The sequence below is a fragment of the Pipra filicauda genome, unplaced genomic scaffold (assembly GCF_003945595.2).
Source record: "Pipra filicauda isolate LSUMZ 115617 unplaced genomic scaffold, ASM394559v2 scaffold185_size1782982_pilon, whole genome shotgun sequence".
Classification (NCBI taxonomy): Eukaryota; Metazoa; Chordata; class Aves; order Passeriformes; family Pipridae; genus Pipra; species Pipra filicauda.
In genome coordinates this window covers 1,107,415-1,128,694 of record NW_024104293.1, presented here as the reverse complement: position 1 = coordinate 1,128,694, position 21,280 = coordinate 1,107,415, and the positions used below count along the sequence as shown (strand labels likewise).

Here is a 21,280-nt window from a genome sequence, read left to right as displayed (position 1 = left end):
TTTTGAGCTGCCCGTTTTACTTTGAAGGGGCATTTTAGACTTATGTAGCAAAACTTAGCCCTCATCCCAGCCTGGCTACAGTCATGGAACTGTGCAAAGGTCTTGGAGAGTTACCTGCTTTTACACTCCCATGCTCTTCACACCGAGGCTGCTCCCCTGTCTGGTCAAGCCCTACTGCCAGCACAGCATCCAGGAGGGTGGACAGGGCCAAAAGTCTTCAGCAGTTTGGAATGTGAGGTGGAGGTGAAACAGCATATTCCTAAAAAGCATCACTCCTAAAACCTGGCTGGTTACAATCCAGAGGGCGGGCATGCTAAGGTAAGAATATAGCACAGGATAAAATGCAAAGTGAGTTGAAGACAGGAATTCCTGCCTGGGTGCACCTGGAGCTCCAGGCTGCACATGGAACTGTGTTCAGGTCCCTTTCCATAGCCCTGCTCCAGGGCAGAAGGGAAGGAAGGTGACACGACTGCTACTGAAACTCCAGTGTATAACCAAACCTTAGTGAATTGTGTAGTCACTCTAGGTAGTTGTTTGCTCAGAGGTCACACTGGTTGTGTGCTGCAGAAAGGTACAGGGACGAGGGACCACAGCTGACGTTCAGGTGAAGTTCTGCCATGAGTTTGTCAATAATAAACCTTAGGTGAGAAAAATCTCTTCTGTGAACGAGCAGAGGTGCCGTGTGTTGGCAGTGGGTTCTGGTTTCCTTAAATACATGGCAGCATTCCAGCCAAACAAGCTTGACTTTGTCCTTTCTTTCCCTCAAACTTTGTTCTGATGCCTCTGTGTTTCAGTTGAGTAAGGACCAGCTCTCACAGTGTTTCTCACAGGTTTGGTGTTCAGCTGGCCCCTGGTGTTAGGGTTATCAAGGAGCAGAGTATCAGGGCTTATTATCCTTATTTATCCATCTCTGAAACTTTGCAACAAGAGTACCGTGACCGATACACTCCTGATTATGCAGAACTTCCCGCACTCCTGTCAGGCCAGAAGTTGCTGCCTCTTACATCCTCTTCAATTCCAGAGCTCTTTGGTGATGAGTTATTTTCACTCTGCTCTGATTTAAAAAAGAGGAGCCCACTGAAGGGATCATGGATCAGTGATACAGCAACAGAGTTTCCTTCAAAAATGCTGTGCTTATAATTCTTTTCCAGAGATCACCTGGGATCAAATTGGAAAGAGAGAGGGAGGAGGAAGAGAATTTCACATTCCCTAGTCACATTTTTGGGTTTTCAAGTGGAATGCGTTGGCAGGCTGTGCTTGCAGGTAACATACTGCTCACTTCAGTGTTAATGGATCAGTCCTAAAGTTGGTTACCTGGAGCAAAAATCGTTCCAATTACAGTAAAGTAGGTTAAAAAGAATGTTTAATGAAGCCCCTTGTGGGAAATGTTTTTGATTACTCCTGCAGCTCCTCCTAAGGAACAGAAGGTATTGTGCACCTTTTCCAAGCCAAGACAACTATTCCCAGGTATTTGGAGCAGCAGAGAAAGTGAAATTCAGGCCAAGATAGGGCCAGTCGTGCAGTAATTAGTTACCAGAACCCCAGAGTTTGTTCGAGGCTGGAGCTTGGGGCCTTGTACTGACCCACAGTGCCAGGGTTGGCTGGTACAGCAGGGAACAGAGTGGGAAACGGGAGGATAATGCAGGTGGTGGTGGCAAGGCCACAGCTGGTCCTGTGTGCACTCAGAGCTGGCCAGTGTACCAGCCACCACCATTGCCACACCTTCAGCACCTCTTGGTTGGGTCAGGGTGTCTGCAAGTGGCTTGTGCTGAACAGAATGAGAACTGCTGGAAGCCTGGAAATCAGTGTTGGGCCATCAGCTGGACAGCAGGCTGGAGCATTAGTGCCAGAGGGCAAGGGGAAGTTGTAGGATGTGATGCAGTTCCCACTGTGGGTGGTGCAGTGGCACCTCGGATGCTTTGTACCTGGGGACACGGCCACCTCCCTGCTGCAGAACCCATGAGCACTCAGGATGTTTTCTGCTTAGCTGGGATTTAGGGAAGCTTTAAGGGAGTTTAGGCTGTTCAAAGGCAACTAGGATAATCAGGGGCAGCCCAGGGGGCAGCAGGAGCACGGGCACAAAGGGATCTCCTTCCACACTGGGAGAGCTTCAGTACAGCTCTTGGTGAACACAGACATTGCCTCAGCTCAAGGGGCAACCTCTGGTTAACAGTTGTAAATGCAGAGAGAAAACAAGCAAAGGAACAAAACTTCACTTTAAAATAAAATAAGGCACCTCAGCCCAGGTGATTTACAGTTGCCCTCCACTGCTTTGGACAGAAGCTGCTTCGTGCAGTTCAGTGCAACAAAAGTACCGGGGTTTAACCCAGTGCTGCGAAAATCCTTCATCCCCTTCCTGGGGCTACAGGATCTGACTGGAACAGGAACACTTGAGACAAGTCAGTGGAAGAGCTGCTGCCTCCTATGTGCCTCTATTTCTCATTCAAGGCACAGAACACCCTTTGGAGTTCACTGCTTCCAAGGGACTGGAACACCCAACACGGTGGAGCTCAGGGGCAGCACTAAAACACACCCCAAAGGGCTTCTTTTATCAGCTACAACAGGAAGCAGCACTGAAAGTTCCAACAAGTTGTTGATAACATTTTTGCTTTTATTGTCAGTTTGAGCATTTCAGTGGGACTTTAGTTGGATAGGACTTAAGTTAGGCTTACCCGTACCTAACATGTTATGTACTTGAAAATAACACGGCTTTGAAAGGGGCAAGAGTAACATCATGTTGAAAATAAAATAGTTTCTAGCACTAAAGAGTCACAGTGCAATCAATGGTTTAATCAAACAACTACATTATATATATAATATTTAAAGAACATAAATATTCAGGAAATTCACTACAACATGAAAATAAAAGCTTCACATTCTCCCACACTTTTTGAAAGAACTGGGGACAAAGTGACAGACAGCTCCTAGACAGACTGCTCAGCTTCACAAACACCCCTCTTGCTTCAGGGCCTGTTCATCCCTACAGCTCTCACACTGGAAGGGATGCTGACAACTAATCTAGAAGTTCCCCCATGAATTTAAAGCATTTCCCATGGCTGCTCCCCCACCCCCCGCTTATATTCTGTGGACATGCACTACTAGTCTATACAGCAACGTTTCACCAGAAAGTAAGAACGTATTTCCTTAAGAACTGCCCCCTCTGTGTTCTGGGGCTTCAAAACTTCAAGTCACAAACCCCCAAGTCTCTCCAGTCAGAGAAAACAATTCAGTTACTCAAGGAAGCCTGTGCAGTTTTCAGCGGGATAAAGCTGACCTGGAACAGCAGCTGGAAAGGACATGTATTTACAGGTGCTAGGAAAGCCTGGAGCCAGGGAAGGGTAAATCCTTCCCAGGAGAATCCCCAAGCATTGGAATACTGGTGTAGCACATGCCAAACCCAGTGGAACCGCGGGCAGCACACAGGAGGAGCAACACTGTGGTGTGAAGTCTTGCTTCTCACCCATCACCAGCTCTGCCTCGAGCTCCAGGTGCAGAGAGGTGAGGGGTCATCAGCAAGTCCTCCAGCAAAGGGAACCTCGTGGGGACAGAACATCCTTCAGGCAGGACACAGGGGAAGCAGCTCCCCCAGAGCCACAGCCAAGCCCAGAGCCTGGGCAGAGGGGTGGAACATGCAAACAGCAGCTCCCAGGCCTCACGAGGGCCCAGTGCCAAGCTGGAACACTCAAACCTAAGGTTAAGACACTCAATGGTACACGTTGTCAAGTACTAAAGTTGTCTTCCAAAGTGCTAAGCCATGTTTGTTAAAGCTATGGCAAAGGAAAAAAAGGAGAATCTTGGAGCAGCTTATGGTTGAAGTCTTTCCTACTCGCACACCAGGATAAGGTCACTGCTGGGGTGGCACAGTTCCCTAAAGCAAAGCATTTTGATGGCCATGTGCTGGAATTTGGGGGATTTGCTTTAAAAAACAAGTTTTCCAGACAGTTCTTTAGAGCACATTGTAACATGCTCACAATAGAGATCCCACTCCAGGGAACAGAGCAGGGCTGTGACACTTCCACAAGATTTACTTCCCTTAAGCTGTGAGGACAGGGCATTGTCAGAGAGGCAATCATCAGCACTGGCACATCCTGCATGGGGAAGAGTTACGGGTTTGGGTTGTTTGGGCTTGTTTTGACTGAAAACCAAACCAATCTCATGAATCCCCTTGCCCCGAAGGATCAAATTAAGCCCAGTAAACAGCAAGGTTTCCAAGATTTCTCACTGCAGCTCTATTTAGAATCACAGAATCCCAGAATGGTCTGGGTTGGAAGGGACCTTCAAGACCATCTAGTTCCACACCCCCTGCCATGGGCAGTGATGCCTCTCACAAGATGCCAAACTCACATTTGTTCACAAGAAAATGACTTAATAAACCTTTCCTAGGGAATCACCTCTAGCTGCAAGGCCATCCAAAATCCGTTCTCTACCAATCTTTCAGATGGAGAACTGGTACCAAATTCTAACATTTAACACCTTCCTTGGCATATGCTACTATCGAACAGACTTCCTTGGCCATCAATACTTCACAGAGGCTACTGTAACTGTGTCAAATGTAGGAGAAATCCAGATTTACCTGGACAAAATGAAGACATTCCAAACTGGAACACTTGCTCAGTTATCATGCATTAGGAACAAAAAAAGCATGTCAAACACTGGAATGCACTGGATGGAGAAGGTCATTTAGTCTCCTAGGGAAAAACCAAAAAACCCAACCCTAAAGACTAAATTAAATACAGCCCAGAATACTGTCTAATCATATTACTGAGTATACTGAGGGTGCCCGAAGGCAGCACGTGTATTGTCCAGGAAGATACTGGTGGTGCCTTCTTTTCATATTAAAGAAGTTGTAGCTATAAAAAGAGTCAGTCCCAGCCCAGTTTCCCAGCATGGCCTATTTGTGCTCCTTCGTGGGCGCATAGTACAGTTCCATGGGCTTGTTCACCTTCCAGTACTTCTCACTGACCAGTTCCAGGGAAAACGACCCATTTAGCACCTGGAAGAGAAGAGCAAGACACAAATGAAGTAAATCTGGTCGTGCTGTAAAACAGGCTCCTTCAGTAACGCTTCAACGTGTTGGCTTGAAGGAGTCCCCAGTAATGTGGCACGAGTTACAAGCTCACCAAACCCCAAGATTCTCAGATGAAGTGTTATTTTTCCCTCGTCCATTTTAACTGGAAAATAACACCATAAGCCAGCTTGTAGTTACTGCACCGCTGCATTTTCCCAAAGTAATTTATATGCCTCCTTTTCTACCAACCAAGCCTCTGCTGTCTCCATTTTCTTGACAAGCAGCTGATCTGCTTCTAAATAACCTGATGCCGTGGATTTTACCCTAAAGCCAACTCGGGACAAGTGCAGCTGGGTGGAATTGAATCAGATTTGTCTGAAGGACACGTTACCAGTGGGATTTAGTGTGGGCCAGAGGTGCTTACAGTGTACTGCTCGTTGGCAGTGGCGATGTAGATGGTGTACTGCTTCTCACTGGCCGTGTCCAGGTTCATCTGGTTGGATTCTCCTTTGCTCCGAAGCTCCTCCAGAGCCAACCTCACAGCCAGGTACTTGGATAAGTGATCCACTGTGGCATTGCCTGAGGTCTTGATGTACCTGTGACAGCAACCACAATGTCTGAGCAGCAGGGACAGGGGAAAAAACATCTGGAACGCCTCCAAATATTAAACACCAGTTGTGAAAAGGCCTTTAAAGACAGCTCACAGCTGGAGCTTCTCACAGATTGACAGACATTACAGAGACATATCAGCAGAGAAAGCCAAGAAGAGACCTGAGGAAACTCCACAAAACTGCTCGTTGCTGTGAGCCAAAATTTGCTGTCAGTGCTCGGACTGGATTGTGAACAAAAAAAAGCCAGGAAAACCTTCCAGCCTGCAAATCCTGCTGGCACAAAGCTGCTCTGAAAACTGCTGACACTTCCACAAGGTTTGTTTATTCCCAAAGAATCTCAGAATAGTAGAAAGGGGCTGATACTACACCATCATCCCACTACCTACTGTGAACTGCAATACTAAAAAAAAAACTTAAAAACATCTTTATTTGTGATCAAAGGCTTGAGACAGCTCATTACTGTAACTTTCCAATAGCTGAGCAGTACCTGACTCGGAATGGGAAGAGGGAAGGACTGCTTATTTGCATTTGGCAAGCTGTGGCTGCCCCAGCCCTGGAAGTGTCCAAGGGTTGGACACACAAGGCTTGGACGGGGCTTGGAGCAACCTGGGGTGGAAGGTGTCCCTGCCCGTGGCAGGGGGTGGAACAAGATGGGCTTTAAGGTCCCTTCCAACCCAAACCACTGTGTGACTCTGTGATATGGCTGAACAGGATGTTGTGTGACCAAAGTAAATGGATTTTTCCAAGCCCCAAGAGGTGACAGAAGCCAAAAGCAGCAGCAAGGAGGAGCAGAGCACATGGAGAGGAGCAGCAGACTGACCTCGTCTGCGCGCTGTCGTCGTTCTCCATGAGCTTGGGGTGAGGCTTGAAGACCAGCTCGATCTCACTGGCCCCATCCATCACAGGGTCTATGGCCACAGTGGTGTTGTTATTGTCCAGTTCCAGCCCGGAATCATCCGAGGTTTTGGTCCTCTTGGTGCTGGGCCCTGCCTCCTGGTTGCTGTGTGTGGAGGCGTTGCTGCAGTGGGAGCTGTCTCCATTATCCTCTGCTCCGCTGCCGTTCTCGATCTGCTGCTTCTTGCCCCTCTGTAACCTGGGCACAATAAATACAGACCAACCCTGATCCCCACTCAGAATTCACCCAGGGGACAGGCCCTGTACGAATATTAATATTTTTTTTAGAAAAAGATTCTCATAGACAAGATCATTAATTTTTTCCTATCTCTCAAACAACTTCCAGACATGTTTTAAGACCATTTTAACTTCATACAGTTGCTTTTCAGGCAATTGCAGACCATTATTTTCATCTAAACACGAATCCACATGTGATTAAAAATACAAATCACACCATGCTTCACCACAACAGAAAGTCTGGGGTCTCTTTCCCAGGTGGCTCTTTGAAGTTTAAATGGACACTGGAAATTTCACTACAGTGCAATCACCACATATTCCAGCCTGTGAGTTAAGTTGCGACTAAAACTTAAGTCCTGGTATTATGTGCATTTATTTGCATGGAAGGGTAGTATTTTGGTACAGAATTCCTTGTATTATGGGTTGTTATCCAAGACATGACAGCCATAATTGGGTAAAACTAAGCTGAAATCTCCATCAGGCCACCACAGGAGTTGCAGGGAGCAGTACGAAGGTTTCTCTTAGCAGGCAAAAGCTTAAAAACTGTTTTGCCAAAGGTTGAAAATTATTTTGGCAGACTTCAGAGGAGAGGAGAGGACTCTCAAGCTACACAGGCAGCATATTTTTAGTTTGAAGGCAAACGAGGTGACACATGGACAAATGACACGATTAACGTACCTGTTCATGGCCTGGATCTTTAATCCCTCCTCGATGCTGTGGCTCAGGGCTTGCTGGTTGTTGTGTTTGCTGATTCTTGCCAGCACCCTCTCCTGATGAGCCTCATATTCATCTCTGCTCGGGTAAATCTTGCTGATGAGAGCATCGAAGTTGGGGTCTGGGCGCAGGGATCTCTTGGAAACGAGCTTTTTGCGACATGTGGGACATTCTTTGTTGCTGGACGTGAACAAGAAGGAAGCAAAGGGCACTAACTCTCCAGCAGGGACAAAACTCTGCCCTGCTGCTGCCATTCTTAGTCAAAGGGCTCGCTAAGACTCAGTATTTACAGTAAATCTGGGATGGTAGTTGCAGATATTTAAACAAAAATCCCAAACATACCTCTCCCTGCTGCTTTTTTATTTTAAGGTATGCCTGAACAAACTGTGCTTAGACCAAGGAGTTCAAAAGTCCCACTCTGCCAACCGGTTCTTCCCTTCACTCTCTGGCTGGATTTTCACCTAGAAAAAATGGATCTCTAGTGGAAATTATATTAAGGCACAGTCTTGGGAAGAAATCCTTCCCTGTGAGGGTGGGGAGGCCCTGGCACAGGTTGCCCAGAGAAGCTGTGGCTGCCCCTGGATCCCTGGAAGTGTCCAAGGCCAGCTTGGACGGGGCTTGGAGCAACCTGGGCTGGTGGAAGGTGTCCCTGCCCATGGCAGGGGTGGGACTGGATGGGCTGTAAGGTCCCTTCCAACCCAAACCACTCTGGGATTCTGGGATTCCGTGATTTCTAGCACTCACAGGGCAAAACAAAGGCTAAGAAATCTATTCAATTGTTGAAGCACTAATTACTGGGAAAACTAGCCCAATCTTGTCCTTCCTACTATTTGTGCTCATTTAACTAAAACAGCAGGATCACACCATCTTTTTCCTGAGAGAGGAAGAGGCTTCAGTAGCTGAAAGCCTGGTGTCTTTACTCCTGATGGTTTGTTTCCCTCTAATGAATTTTTCCTAATTACTCATCAGAATTTACCCAGGCACTGCAAACCAAGCGTGACACAGATAATTGCCATTATCAGAAATAAAACCATCATTGCCTTAATTGCTATTGGTTACCTCAGAATTCTATCTGGGAAAATATGAACGTGTAACTGAAGAATACAAGAAAAGATATTTGCACTTTAGCACAGGAGTGAAGCTTGGAAGCAGAACTACAGCTGAAGGCCACACAATCTGAAACTTATTATTAGGAAAAGGAAGAATAAGGGAAATGAAATTTATTTTTGAAAGTAACGTTTGGTTTACTGTTACTGGATTAAACAGTTAAAAAAGAAAGAATACAAGAGAGAGTTTCAATTCCTTGCAAGAAACAGAGTTATGGGATGGTTTTTCAGGAGGGAAGAATGAGATCTGTGTGCCCGAGATGGCTGGAGGTGGAAGAAGGAGATGTGAAAGGTGTACAGTGACTGTCCCACACGACCCCTCAGCCTCTCCTGGCTGCCCTTTCCCGCAGAGTCACCCACCCGCTCCGCAGGGCCGTGATGATGCAGTCGGCGCAGAACCGGTGCAGACACTCCTTGGTGGTCATGGTGTTCTTCAGCATGTCCAGGCAGATGGGGCACATCAGCTCGCTGTGCAGGCTCCGGGGGGACACCACGATCTCCAGCCCATCCGTGATGGCTTCCTAGTGCCACGGAAAGGAAAAGTTCTTTGAAGGAATTTAGACACTGCCTCATGGAGGTGGCGTGTGTTACTACAGGGAAACACGGCAAGCAGACAAAACAGGACCTACATAAACACATCAAACTGCCAGCAAGGCCAGCTCTGTAGCACACAAGAAAGACAAGGAGCTACTGGAGAGGGTCCAGTGGAGGCCATGAAGATGAGTTGGGGTCTGGAGCATCTGTGTTATGGGCAGAGACTGCGGGAGCTGGGCCTGGTTAGTCTGGAGAGAAGACTGAGGGGGATCTCATTAATGCACATCAAAAACTCCAAGGTGGGTCAGAGGATGGTGCCAGACTCTCCAGTGGTGCCCACTGACAGCGCAAGGAGCAATGGCCAGAAACTAAAACAAAACAAGTTCCACCTCAACACGGGGAGAACTTTCCATGAGGGTGACAGAGCACTGGAACAGCTGCCCAGGGAGAACCTGGACTCTCCCTCTCTGGAGACATTCCAACCCCACCTGGACGTGTCCCTGTGTCACCTGCTCCAGGTGACCCTGCCTTGGCAGGAGTTGGACTGGGGGATCTCCAGGGGTCCCTTCCAACCCAAGCACTCTGGGATTCGAGGATTACCTGAGGTGTTCTCTGCAGTTCATACAGACTCAGCTCCCAGGTCTTGCTCAGGGGCTGCGTCCCGTTGGTCTGCACGGCCTGAGACATGGCTGGGAAGGAGAAGAGAAACAAGCTCAACACTCCTGCGTGCCCGGTACAGGATCCACTCCCTCTCCCGAGCCAGTGGAATTCCAGATCCTCGCAGACACAGCGGCCTCTGTGCCAGCGAAGCAGGAGTTCTGGGGGAACACTTATTCATCCACAGCTCCACGGATAACCCGTGCTCTGTGCCCCTCCAGAAAAACTGAGGGAGCCAGTGAGCCGTGAACACTTGGCAAAAATCAGCTGAGTTGTTAAACAAAAGCGACACGGAACCGAAGGCCACAAAACTTCGGCCGTGCGATGCCAACGCTGCAAACGCCACCTGATGTGGAAAATATTCCTGAAACATCCACTCACAAATGTGCAGAGGGGTCCAGCAGGGTCGGCCTCCTGACCAAGGGGAAGGGCAAAATTAGACATGACACAAAAACCAGCTGAAAGTGCTCACTGGGGCACCCCAGGATGGCTTTTCCTTCCTCCTGAAAACACACTGCATGGAGTTTCCAAACAGAAGTTTAGGGAATGCTGAAAGATCAAGTGCAACGCAGTCACTGACCGATAAAACAAAGGACCACGCAGAGAAACTGCAACGCTGTCCCATCAGAATTTCAGGATTATTGGATGAGATGAGGCAAAATTACCACACATGGTCACTGCAGCTGTGAAAAAGTGAGGGGAAAACGACAGAAGAAAAGGATGTTTCTGAACAAAAGATACTCTCACACTGGGGTAGAGGAGGCAATCCTTCCCACCTCTCCAAAAATGCCTGCCTTGAAGCAGGAAAACTTACCCTGGACTGAGGAGTATGTTTAAAAAAATAAATGTAACTACAGAAGTAGCAAGATTACAGCTGCAGACATTTCTACTCGGTGGAAGAAGTGCTTTCTTCCTTTCTTTTACCGCTTTTTTAAACCTAAATTTGTATTTCCAGACCCTTCAATTCGGCAGCCAAATGCATTTTCTATCAGCATCTACCACATACATTATAATCCAGTTTCCAGCTCATCAAGTTCTATACGAAAAGAGCCAAAACCTCTCTGGAGAACAAGGTTACTTTGTAAGGTTTAATTAATTGTGAAGGGAAAAGCAAGAGAAGCGGTGCAGTGAAGATTATTAGATCTACTTCCATCCAGGCACAGAAATCAGAGTTTTCTCACCTTAGGAAAAAAGAAGGAGGGGGAAAAAAAGCCTGACATAAAGTAGCCACATCCACTGTTATGGCTATTAGGTAGAACCCTGGAATACTTTGGGTTGGAAGGGACCTTAAAGCTCATCTAATTTCTCCAGGTTTGATTCCCTGTCCCTCCCCTGCTCCAAACAGCAGCTGGAAAACGGGAAACAAGCTGACATTTGGTGTTTAGTCCTAAAACTTGCCTGGTTGATCTGCATCTTTTGTAGAAGAAAACTGGAAACAGGGGGATTGTTCAAGATTATCAGAATGGGTCAATTTTGGTTTATCAGTACCCAGGCTGTTTCTCAGTTCTCCGTGTTGTTACAGTGTTAAAAACAAAATAAAACAAACGCCACCTGTGCTGTTCTTAAGGAGCTCAGGAAACTTTGGATTGACTTTATAAATCCAAACTTCACCCACAAGCTGAACAGCGCCGGGAGATGAGCCTGTGGCTCCAGGAAAGAGCAGTACATCACTCCAGCTGAAAACTTCCTATTTAAGCCTGATTTCCTTGGAAAACAGGGCTTATGCAATCCCGCTCTTTGTGCTCATTTTCTAAAACAAATCTGAAGAAAAATGGTTGGGGTTCCAAAACTTCACAAGAAAATAAGTCTTGTTCCTGAAGTGCTGGAAAACAGGCAGTTACAGGGAAAAAAATATCAGTGTGGAAGAGCCCATGTGAAAGGCCCTTGGATCTCCTGCCTCCTCACCAACTGGGGAATTTATGCCAGTGTCCTTCTTCTGAAGGAGGTGTCTCTGCTCCTGCTCTTCCCAATTTACCTTGCAGAGCTCTCCCACCCCTCAGACCCACCAATACCCCATGGTTCCTTGACTTACATCTCGAAATTTGTCATTTAGAACAATTTAAGGCTCCCTATGTTGGCACTATATTGGTTCCCTAAAGTTCCTGTGTTGGCACTAACGGTGAAGGTTGTCCTGCTTTAACCAGGGAACCAGAGGCTTTCCCCTGGATGCCCCCAGAGATCCCTCACAACCTGGGTTATGCTCCAAAATGCTCTGCAATGCCTATTTTAGCCCTATTTTAGCCCAGGCAAAGGCTAAAGAGCATGTGCAGGTGTGGTTGTGTCAGCACACCCTGAGGGCAGGGAAAGGCTGGAATGGTGCCAAGCAGCTGGAGCAGATAACCCACAAACCCAGCCATAACCACATCACCCCAATGCAACTCTAAACAGTGTCCATGTTTCTGATACTTTCATGAAAAAAAAACCCACTTTTGAGGAAAAAAAAAATTGCATCAGGCTCTTAAAAAAAAATCTATTACACACATTTTTACAGAGTATTAAAATCTTAGAGATCAACTGATTTCTGTTCCAAGTTGTAAAAGGTAAATATTTAGACTTAAAACAGTAAGAGTTAGACTTCTCTTTGGTGTGCCAAGTTCAACAGCACCTTCAGCCATTCTGGTTTCACTTTCCAAAGGATTAGGTCCTTTAAAAACAGGTATCATACTGCAGTTACTTGGAGGCTTAAAAGGATTAGAGTTTGGGGTTTTACTCTCTCTCTCATACTATAACTAGTACCGGGGGCAGACTGCATGTTTTCACAAAGTCTTCAATTCTGTCGTTCATTTAAATTTATTCAATTAAAAAAGGCTGAAATTTAAGGTTTTTTTCTGCTTTTACTTTCTGACTGAAGAGCTTGATTTGAAAAAAAAAAAAATTCCTACAATTCTGGAAGACACTATTTGAAGACATTAATCTTGCCTGCAGTTCACTGGCAGCTCGGATGGCTCTGTGTTCAGTTATAACGTAGGACAACTAGCAGCAGGTTATAATCCAGCATTACCTTGAGCATTCACGCTCTTCGGAAAGTTTTTTCCTCTCCGGATCAAAAGACCCCTGGGAGACAGTGGAATCAGGCTCGGGCCTGGAGCTCAGTTTGCTCCCAGCTCTGAACTGAACTGCTCAGTGATCCTGAACAAGTGTGTCACTGCATCTGCCTGTGCCTCCCCTTCCTCCCTACTGTCACCACTCCTCCAGCTGCCTCCCCTTCCTCCCTACTGTCACCACTCCTCCAGCTGCCTCTCCTGAGTTTATGTGGCATTGCCTATAATGACCCTGATCTCCAAAGGGGCTCAGCTCAAGAGAGCAAAGTCATACAGAAGTGGCTTTAGCCCCTTCACCCACCAGGCCCTGTCCTCCCAGTGAAGTTCAGTGTCACAACATGCCCTACTGGGAAGGTTTTCACCTCCTGTTTGCAAACTGCCTTCAATATTCTATTTGCCACGTGCACAGTCACCTTCCCTCGACACAATCACCCCTGAGCTTCGCTCACACCGAGTTCAACCCCATGCCCTGATGTTCAGGGTTGCAATCACAACACAGTGGCTCTGTAGGGCAGCTCACCTCCAACACACAAATTAGGATACGATTTGCTCTCCATCATCACTTAAAATCCCACTTAAAACCTCGAGGAGCTTGTGCTGTGGGCTCACACTACGAGCCAGACAGAAAGCAACAATTACCTAAGGTACCAAAACCAAAATGAGAAAGTGTTTCCATCCAGCATCGGAGACAGTCACACTCAACTGTGGTGGGGAACAACCTGACCTGCTTTTACCAGGAGGTTGTGTCAGATCACCTCTGGAGGTCTCTTCCAACCCAAATTATTCTGATGATGGAGTTCTCTCACTATCAGAGACATTTATCCTTAGTTTTGCTGTGTAGAAAGTGACCCAGCCAAAAAAAGCCAACAGCAACTACCACCAATAAACCACTGCCACAATAAAAAGCTGAAGAAATCTGACCTTTTACAATCTATGTGGCCAATTATTCTGTGAGCATCCTCCCTGTCTGCATAAGAAACATCAGAAGGCTTTTTTGGGACAACAGTGACCACTGGCTTTATACAGAGTAGAATCCATTTGTCTGAGCTGTTGAAACAGCAACAAGGGAATTGGGCCCTCAGACACCTGTTATGTTATACAGAACATCCAGCAAATCTGCTTAAATGGGAGTTTTCTTCACAAACACATGATATAGCCATGTATTTAAGAAAAAGAACACTTAGGATAGAGCTGTAAGTGGGGGCAGGTTAACTATCCATCTGCAAATTCATGAGGATCAGATAAAAAAAAATAAATCAATGTTATCAAGTGAACAGTTCCAGCTATTCATAAAATGCCTAAAAGTATATTAATGGGCTAATTTCAAAATTATTACCAAGCACTTTACAGTTAATACTGATGGGTAATGTGAGCTCCTTTGTAAATGCCTGCCATGGCTAAAAATGAGAGGCTCCCAACACGTTTCAAACATTTTGCACACATTAACTAGAAGTCTCACGTGCACAGCACAATCACAGCCAATTAAAGGACTATAAAAGATGCCAAATTAATATAAAATATGAAGCTGAAACTCCAAATAGCAATTCCAAGCTTCAGAAGCCAAATCTGATAACAAATAACAAGCATTTGCAACACGGTGCTTTTCACTGGGTGATATCTCAGCTTACAAACAAACACGTCCTGGGACTGTCTGTGTGTGATGGAAACACTGAATCAGAATAAAGAACAAGGGAGAAGAGACATAGAATTGTATCATCACAGAATTCCAAAATTGTTTGGGTGGGAGGGACCTTGAATCCCATCTTGTTCCAGCCTCTGCCATGGGCAGGGACACCTTCTACCAGCCCAGGTTGCTCCAAGCCCCGTCCAACCTGGCCTTGGACACTTCCAGGGATCCAGGGGCAGCCACAGCTTCTCTGGGCAGCCTGTGCCAGGGCCTCACCACCCTCACAGGGAGGAATTTCCTCCAAATATCCAATCTAAACCTACCTTCTTTCAGTTTTAAAACCATGTTCCCCTTGTCTTCCACGGAACAGGTATCTTAAGCTGTGCCAGGGGAGGCTTAGGTTGGATATTAGAAGAAATTCTTTCCAGAGAGGGTAATCAGCCCATCAGAATGGGCTGCCCAGGGAGAGGATGGAGTCTCTGTCCCTGGAGGTGTTGAAGGTGAGACTGGATGTGGCATCAGTGCCATGGGCTGGGAACCACAGTGGGGTTGGATCAAGGGCTGGACTTGATGATCTCGGAGGTCTTTTCCAACCCGGCTGATTCTGGGATTCTGTGATTCTACGATCTGTGCTCCATGAAAGGAAGAAACCAGCACACCAGCAACTCCAGGGCCAACAGTGCTGCTGGGAAGTAAGAAAGGAATCAGATCCATGTCAGGGCATCATCCCTGGATTCTGAACTGGGCTTTTGATAGTGTGTATTTAAAACCACCTGCATCATTACAAACTTCACCACCACCTTAAGTCCTCCAAAAATCCTCACAAATGCCAGCACAGTCCTCTCACCAGGGAGGCTCAGGTTGGATTTTGGGAAAATTTCCTCAGTGAAAGGGCTGTCAGGCACTGGCACAGCTTCCCAGGTCAGTGGTGGAGTTCCCATCCCTAGAGGGATTTAAAAGACATGTGGATGTGGCACCTGGGGACGTGGGTTACGGTCCATGTCCAATGTGAGGAAACAACTTAAAGCAGATTCACTATTATAAGTCATTAAAAATTAAACATGTGATAACCACCCTGGCAATCCCAATTTAACAGTGTTTTCACCTGGTTCCTTGCCATCCTATTTTCCTCCTGTATTTACAGAAGGAAATGAAGAGATGAACATTCTGATGTTTTGATCAATTTTATTAATATGGCCCCACTATGGCTGAGAAAACAGTTTCACTATAATAAAACCAGACAACTAATATTAAAACAAAAATTCTGTGTTCAGATGGGTCCATCCAAGTCCCACTGAATGGCAGATAAGTGATGGACTGGCACAGTGGAGAAGTTCCTAATACAATAAAACTATTTGTAAATACACCAGTGGCAGATGCTGATGTTGACACACTCAAAGCTGTGCCAAGCTGTACATTTAAATACTGAGAAATCTGAGGTTTGCCAGTCTATAAAGAACAGCAGCAAAGAGAGACAACCTCAGTGCTGCCCTGGAGCGCTCCCAGCCAGGAGGGAAAGACATTGCATAATTAATTCAAGACCACAGACTCAAAAATGTCCCAAAGCAGCCAATAAAACTGAGGAATGCAGAGAAATCCAAGGCATGGGCACAGTTTAACAGCCGCCACAGTTGATTACACTAAAAACCTTTTCCCAACACGACCGTCCCTCTCAATCACACCAGGTCCCAGATTTTAGTTTTCCTGATAACTAGTCCCAAACTCCTGTTTTTTTAATCTCAAAGAGACTGATTAGAAAACTTCGCAGGTTTTGGTACACACACCAAAAAAAAGGCAAACATTGCCCACTGTTCTAATGCATCAGGCAGTAAGGTTACTTTAATCACTAAAGCTCAAATCCTGGTACTTGGCCTTTCACACCATCGATATCTTGTCCAAACTAGTATTAAAATATGCTACAACATTAATGCTTCTGCTAGGAGTGAAAACAAACCCCACAACTGGTACAGGAACAGCAGCTTTTCACTGCTAATGTGGGTCAATAGATCAGGCAAGCACTTGACCTCAATCGTGCCAGAGACCTTGGCCAACAACTCAAATAAAAAGGAAAACAGCCACTACCAAGCCATAATTTAGCCCTGTGAAGCAACAATATTAAGCAGAACTCTGGAGGAGTAGAATTGTGATTTTATCTGCTAGTTGTTAAATTTTATGCGAAGTTTCTCACATTAGGAAGCGTGTGTGTCTACCCAGGTGAGTTTCAGAAATGAACTTTTTCGTCTCTTAAATCAACCTTAGACTGCAGAGTTAATAACCAACTGGGATGGAGAAAAGCAAAAATGCCTTTCTAATATTCATTTCAGTACTGTATCAGATAGGAGGGATAAAGGACTGAAAATTTTTGGGAGCAAACAAAAGTAAACCTTCAAACTCCAGAAAAGCCGAATCTGTCGCAGCAACTAAATTCACACAAACAGGCCAGGAATGACATGTGTTGCCTTAGGATATTTTTAATGAGATTTTGGGGTTTTTCCTTGCCCTGCACTGCTGGCACATTTTTTTTGTGGTGAACCACTTTCTTGCTGTCTCCCTGAAGCAACAGTTGCCAAAAGCAAGACCTGACCACTGCAATCAATAAGGTGAGGTTTGATCATTTCAACTGCTTTAGCCTTTACATTTGCTGTGCATTTTAACACAAATCCTTGGAACATCCCTGCACTACAATTCAAATGACCTTTCTCATCTCCACAAAGGCAGCAAAGGTTGGCTCTCGAGAAAACTCAGTCTCTTCAGTTTTTACACTGGAAACGTGGAGAAATACAGTTCTTGGCTGGTGATTCTGCTGGGAAAAATCACTTCTACAGCTACAGTTATTATACCAGGAGGAAAAAAACCAACACACAGCTGTTCTCCACCCAACAGCTCAACCTACTTTTGGTGGTGGAATGAAACCCACCGATTCCATTCTGCCTGCAGGACTTTGCAGTCCTGAGTGTAACACTGAGCAAACCCGAACCTCCAGCCAGAGGTGTGTGCACATTCCAGGTTCCTTCCTGACAGTTGTGGGGTCAGGCAGCTCTGTCATCCCAACCTGCAAACACGCAGATAACTTCAGGGTGACTTGGAAAAGGAGCTAGAGAGCTGATACATTAATATTCCATATTTAATTTCTCTCCAGGGCTGTACCTCCTGCTGCCCCCGCTGCACTGTTCCAGCCCTCAGACGCCCATCCCGAGCCCAGGGTGGAAAAGGTTGGAAAGACCCAGTTTCCAAGAAAGTCTAAACCCAAAGGCATGTGGAAATAACCACACTAACCCTGAGCCCCAAAGCTGGAGGAGCCAGCACAGATCTGCTTCTATTTCCATGGGGAAATGAAGGGGGTTTGAGATTTTTCATCCCACCGAGAGCAAAGCTGCTCATCACCTTCCTGGACAGCTGCTCTGCGACAGTGCCACAGCATCAAGATGCTTCTAAGCACATTTTAAGAAGCATCATGAAAGTTCAGGTCAAACACACTGTAATTCAGGTGCCCTGGGATCACATCCAGTGAGCCCTTTGTATCCTGCTCTTCAGCACACAACACACCTGCCATCCATCCCATTTATTAACAGCAAGCACCAGTACTCTGTTGCATTTACGTTATAGGAACAATTCTGAGAATACCAGATCAAGAAATATGCTTGGATTCCAGTTTTTCCAGAGCTATGTTAGACAGACAGAAAGATTTCCCCCCCACTTAGCAGTTATCACAGTGAAGCCACAACCAACAGCGAGAGAATTTTCTTTAGGAGAACAAAAGACAGCTTGGCTGTTAACAAACAGAAAATAAACTCCCCCACAACACTTGGGAGACAAAAAGACTCAAGCCATCTCATGTATGATTGACTTAATAGCTACAATAAATATATAGAAGCCAAATTGTTAATTTGGACACGAAGCAGCTCTCGCCTAAAGCTGGGTGACAGCGAAGAACAATTTGCATTCCAACGACTCCCTCACAAATAAGATTGTACATTTTGTAAACAGTACTACAGGAGCAATATTCACACAGTTTAACCCAGTAATTATCCAAAACAGTTTAATGCTATCACCAAGAGGTGAAGAGTAAAGCATGGATTAGGTTTTTAATTAGTTAGCAGAATATTACTGCTAACTCTCAGCTGTCTGCAAGGGAGCCCCACGATCCAGAAGTGGGGGCAAAGCAGAGAGGGATAATTCCTAAAATATTTCTCCACTGCAACAAGTCTAAACAGCTCCATAATATTGAATGCTGCTCATTCCTCAGAAAATTAAGAATTTAGGGTCAGCTTCGAAGGCCAGTTGTTTTCATCAACAAGAAGAACCAAGCTGAGCTCCAACAACATCCCTTCTCCAATCTCTTTTCCTCTCTGTCTACACCATTATTAAGCTGCTGATCTATTCAGAAAAAATAGGTAAAAGGTATTTAGGGAAAAAAGATGGAGGGAATTCCTTTACTCCGATATTTCTTTCCCGCATGTTCCTAGAACTGGTGCTGCAGTAAGAGCAGATCCAGTGCTCCTTATAGGAAAAATACAACTGAGCAGTCCAGACTTGTATCTTGGTTTCTGAAGCTCCTTTTTCCCCCAGTTCCATTCTTTTTGTAAGCATGGGAAAGAGTTTAAAGAAAGCTGCAGAAATTCAGTTCTCCCAATATCTATTTCACATCTAAGACTGACGGCGTTCCTATGGGTGCCAACCACATTCCTCCTGAATGGTAACACAGCCCTGAACATGCCAGAATTCTGCTGTAATCCCCCAAGATGCCCAACCAAGTCTCTGCACTCAACCCATTACCACCTATCACTCTTAAAACACAAAGCACCATTGATAAAGGGAGACCTGTGCAATTTATTTTGCCAGGGCCTGCATATTATTTCCCCTCTAAGACATGACAAGCAGTGCTTTTCTTGGCAGCTGCAGCAAGGCTGGGGCTTCAAAGCTTTGAAGCCACAGGTCGGAGTTTTAGCCACTGAAGAAGTGAAAAAACACCTCCAATGCAACATCTGTGTCCCTGTATTATTACAAAGTCAAACACCAAAAAAATAAGGTAGTTTTTAAACACTGTCAATGATGATTTCCAGGGTCAATAAGGTATAAAGATGTTCCAAACTTGTCATTGTTGAAAGGGACCATTACAGAGCCAGACCCAGCCAAAAAGCTCATGGCTGACACTCAGCTCACACTGCCCAAAGAGAATTCCTCCCACCTCCAAACAACTGACAAAGTTAACCCTTCAAACAAATAAATATTTTAACACAAATTACGCTGCTTATCCATTTCTGCTGCTGTGCCTCTCTCTCAGCTCACACGCTGAATGCCAGCTCTGAGCTTGACATGCTGTATAAGAAAGTCAAATGATCTCATTACACAAGTTTTTAATGAAAACACAGATGAATACAAATTAGAGTACCTCTGCAGGGAACTCCTATGACAAATCGAGCCTTTGTCAGTGAAATGAGTGACATATTTGATTAAAGAACTTTCCCCAAGCAACAATAATTTCCCCCGCACACCAGTCACGTTCTTTCAAATGCAAGCAATTCCCTTTAATCCGTAAAAGCCCGTGTGCAGTGCACAGTTATTACACAGAGCTACAGCCACTTCCAAACAGGGCTGGATTATGATTTATCATGCTGGAAATCATCTTTCCCCACTAGCTGTCCTCTGGATTTCTGCAGAATTAGGCACTCGATCCAACTATTTTCCATAGGAGAGGGTCTGAAAAACAAACAGCTTACAAAAATCCCGAGGAGAACATTGCTCAGTGCTTGTTTCATACATGCACTGTGCCATGGGCTCGGAGGAAGGGAGGCAAGTGATTCCGGAGAGGCAGCTACCGCAGAGTGAACAACTTGGCAAGGAACAGGTGCTAAATTCGTATGGGAAGCAGCGAGAGCGGGTGCGAAGGGAGGAGGGACATCCACAGCTCCCGACACAGCGTCTTCCTGCACCTGCTGCCCCGTGGGAAGCGACATTTTCCCAGGGGCAGGAGCAGGAGCAGCCAGGTCGCTCCGAGCCCCAGCTCAGGAGCATCACCCCTCGCACACCCCGATGCGCGGGGCTCGGGCGGAGACAAAAGACCGCGGACGCAGAGCTATAAATCATATCCACCATCATATTTTACAGAGGGGGCGATCCGCAGCCCCAACAATACCGGCCCCTGACGGCGCTAATGGGCTCTCCCTTCCCAAGGACGGCGTTTCGCAGTGCCGCGCTCCGGGGCTGCCGCTGCGGTACTGCGGCTGCCGTGTGGGGCGGCGTGCGCTGCCCCTGCCCGCAGCTCCCCCGCACCCACAGACACTCTGCACGCACACATACATACCTACGTGACAGATACACATCGCCCCGGGGCTGCAGCCCCCCGCCGGCCCGGGGGCGGCTCGGTGCCCGCGGCCGCGGGGTCGGGGAGCGCTGGGGCCGCCCTGCCACGGCTCCTCCCGGACACCCCGGCCCCGAGCGGCGCCCCCCGCCCCGCAACGCCGCCCGCAGCCTCCCCTCCGCCTCCCGCCCCGGGGCAGCCCCGCTCCGGGCACCGGCACCGCCCGAGCCCAGCCCTGCCCTGGCCGGCCCCCACAGGGACAGCCCCGGCGGCCCCGCCCGGCCCCGCTCACCGAGTGCCGCCGGGTCCCGCCCGGGTCCCTCCGGCCGGCGCTGCCGCCGCAACCCCCGCAGCGCAATATGGCGAGCGGCGGCTCCGCAATGGAGCTCGGGAAATAGAGGGGAGTTACATATTCATGGCCGGGGCTGGGCAGGGGGAGCGCGGACGGGGCCGCCGAGCCCGGGCCGCCCCGCGCCCTCCTCCGCCTCCCTCCCCGCCGGGGCCGGGGGCCGCTCGGTGCCTTCCCCGCCCTGCCCGCACCCCCGGCCCC

General features: G+C 47.1%; 1 protein-coding gene across 2 annotated transcripts; it reads right to left on the bottom strand.

Moving 5' to 3' along the window:
• Nucleotides 1–2,590: 2,590 nt before the first annotated feature.
• Nucleotides 2,591–21,191, bottom strand: RNF2 (ring finger protein 2). Of its 2 annotated transcripts, none has more exons than XM_027723442.2 (7): nucleotides 21,023–21,191; nucleotides 9,705–9,793; nucleotides 8,931–9,091; nucleotides 7,429–7,644; nucleotides 6,440–6,712; nucleotides 5,433–5,604; nucleotides 2,591–4,993 (listed from the first exon to the last, which is right to left on the bottom strand). In XM_027723442.2, exons 2-7 carry the CDS (start codon nucleotides 9,789–9,791, stop codon nucleotides 4,892–4,894), a joined length of 1,011 nt encoding a protein of 336 aa, XP_027579243.1. In that variant the 5' UTR covers nucleotides 9,792–9,793; nucleotides 21,023–21,191; the 3' UTR covers nucleotides 2,591–4,891. The 2 variants fall into 2 exon arrangements, with proteins under 2 accessions (XP_027579243.1, XP_027579242.1); XM_027723441.2 differs by lacking the exon at nucleotides 21,023–21,191 and adding an exon at nucleotides 20,734–20,841.
• Between the last annotated feature and the right edge of the window lie 89 nt (nucleotides 21,192–21,280).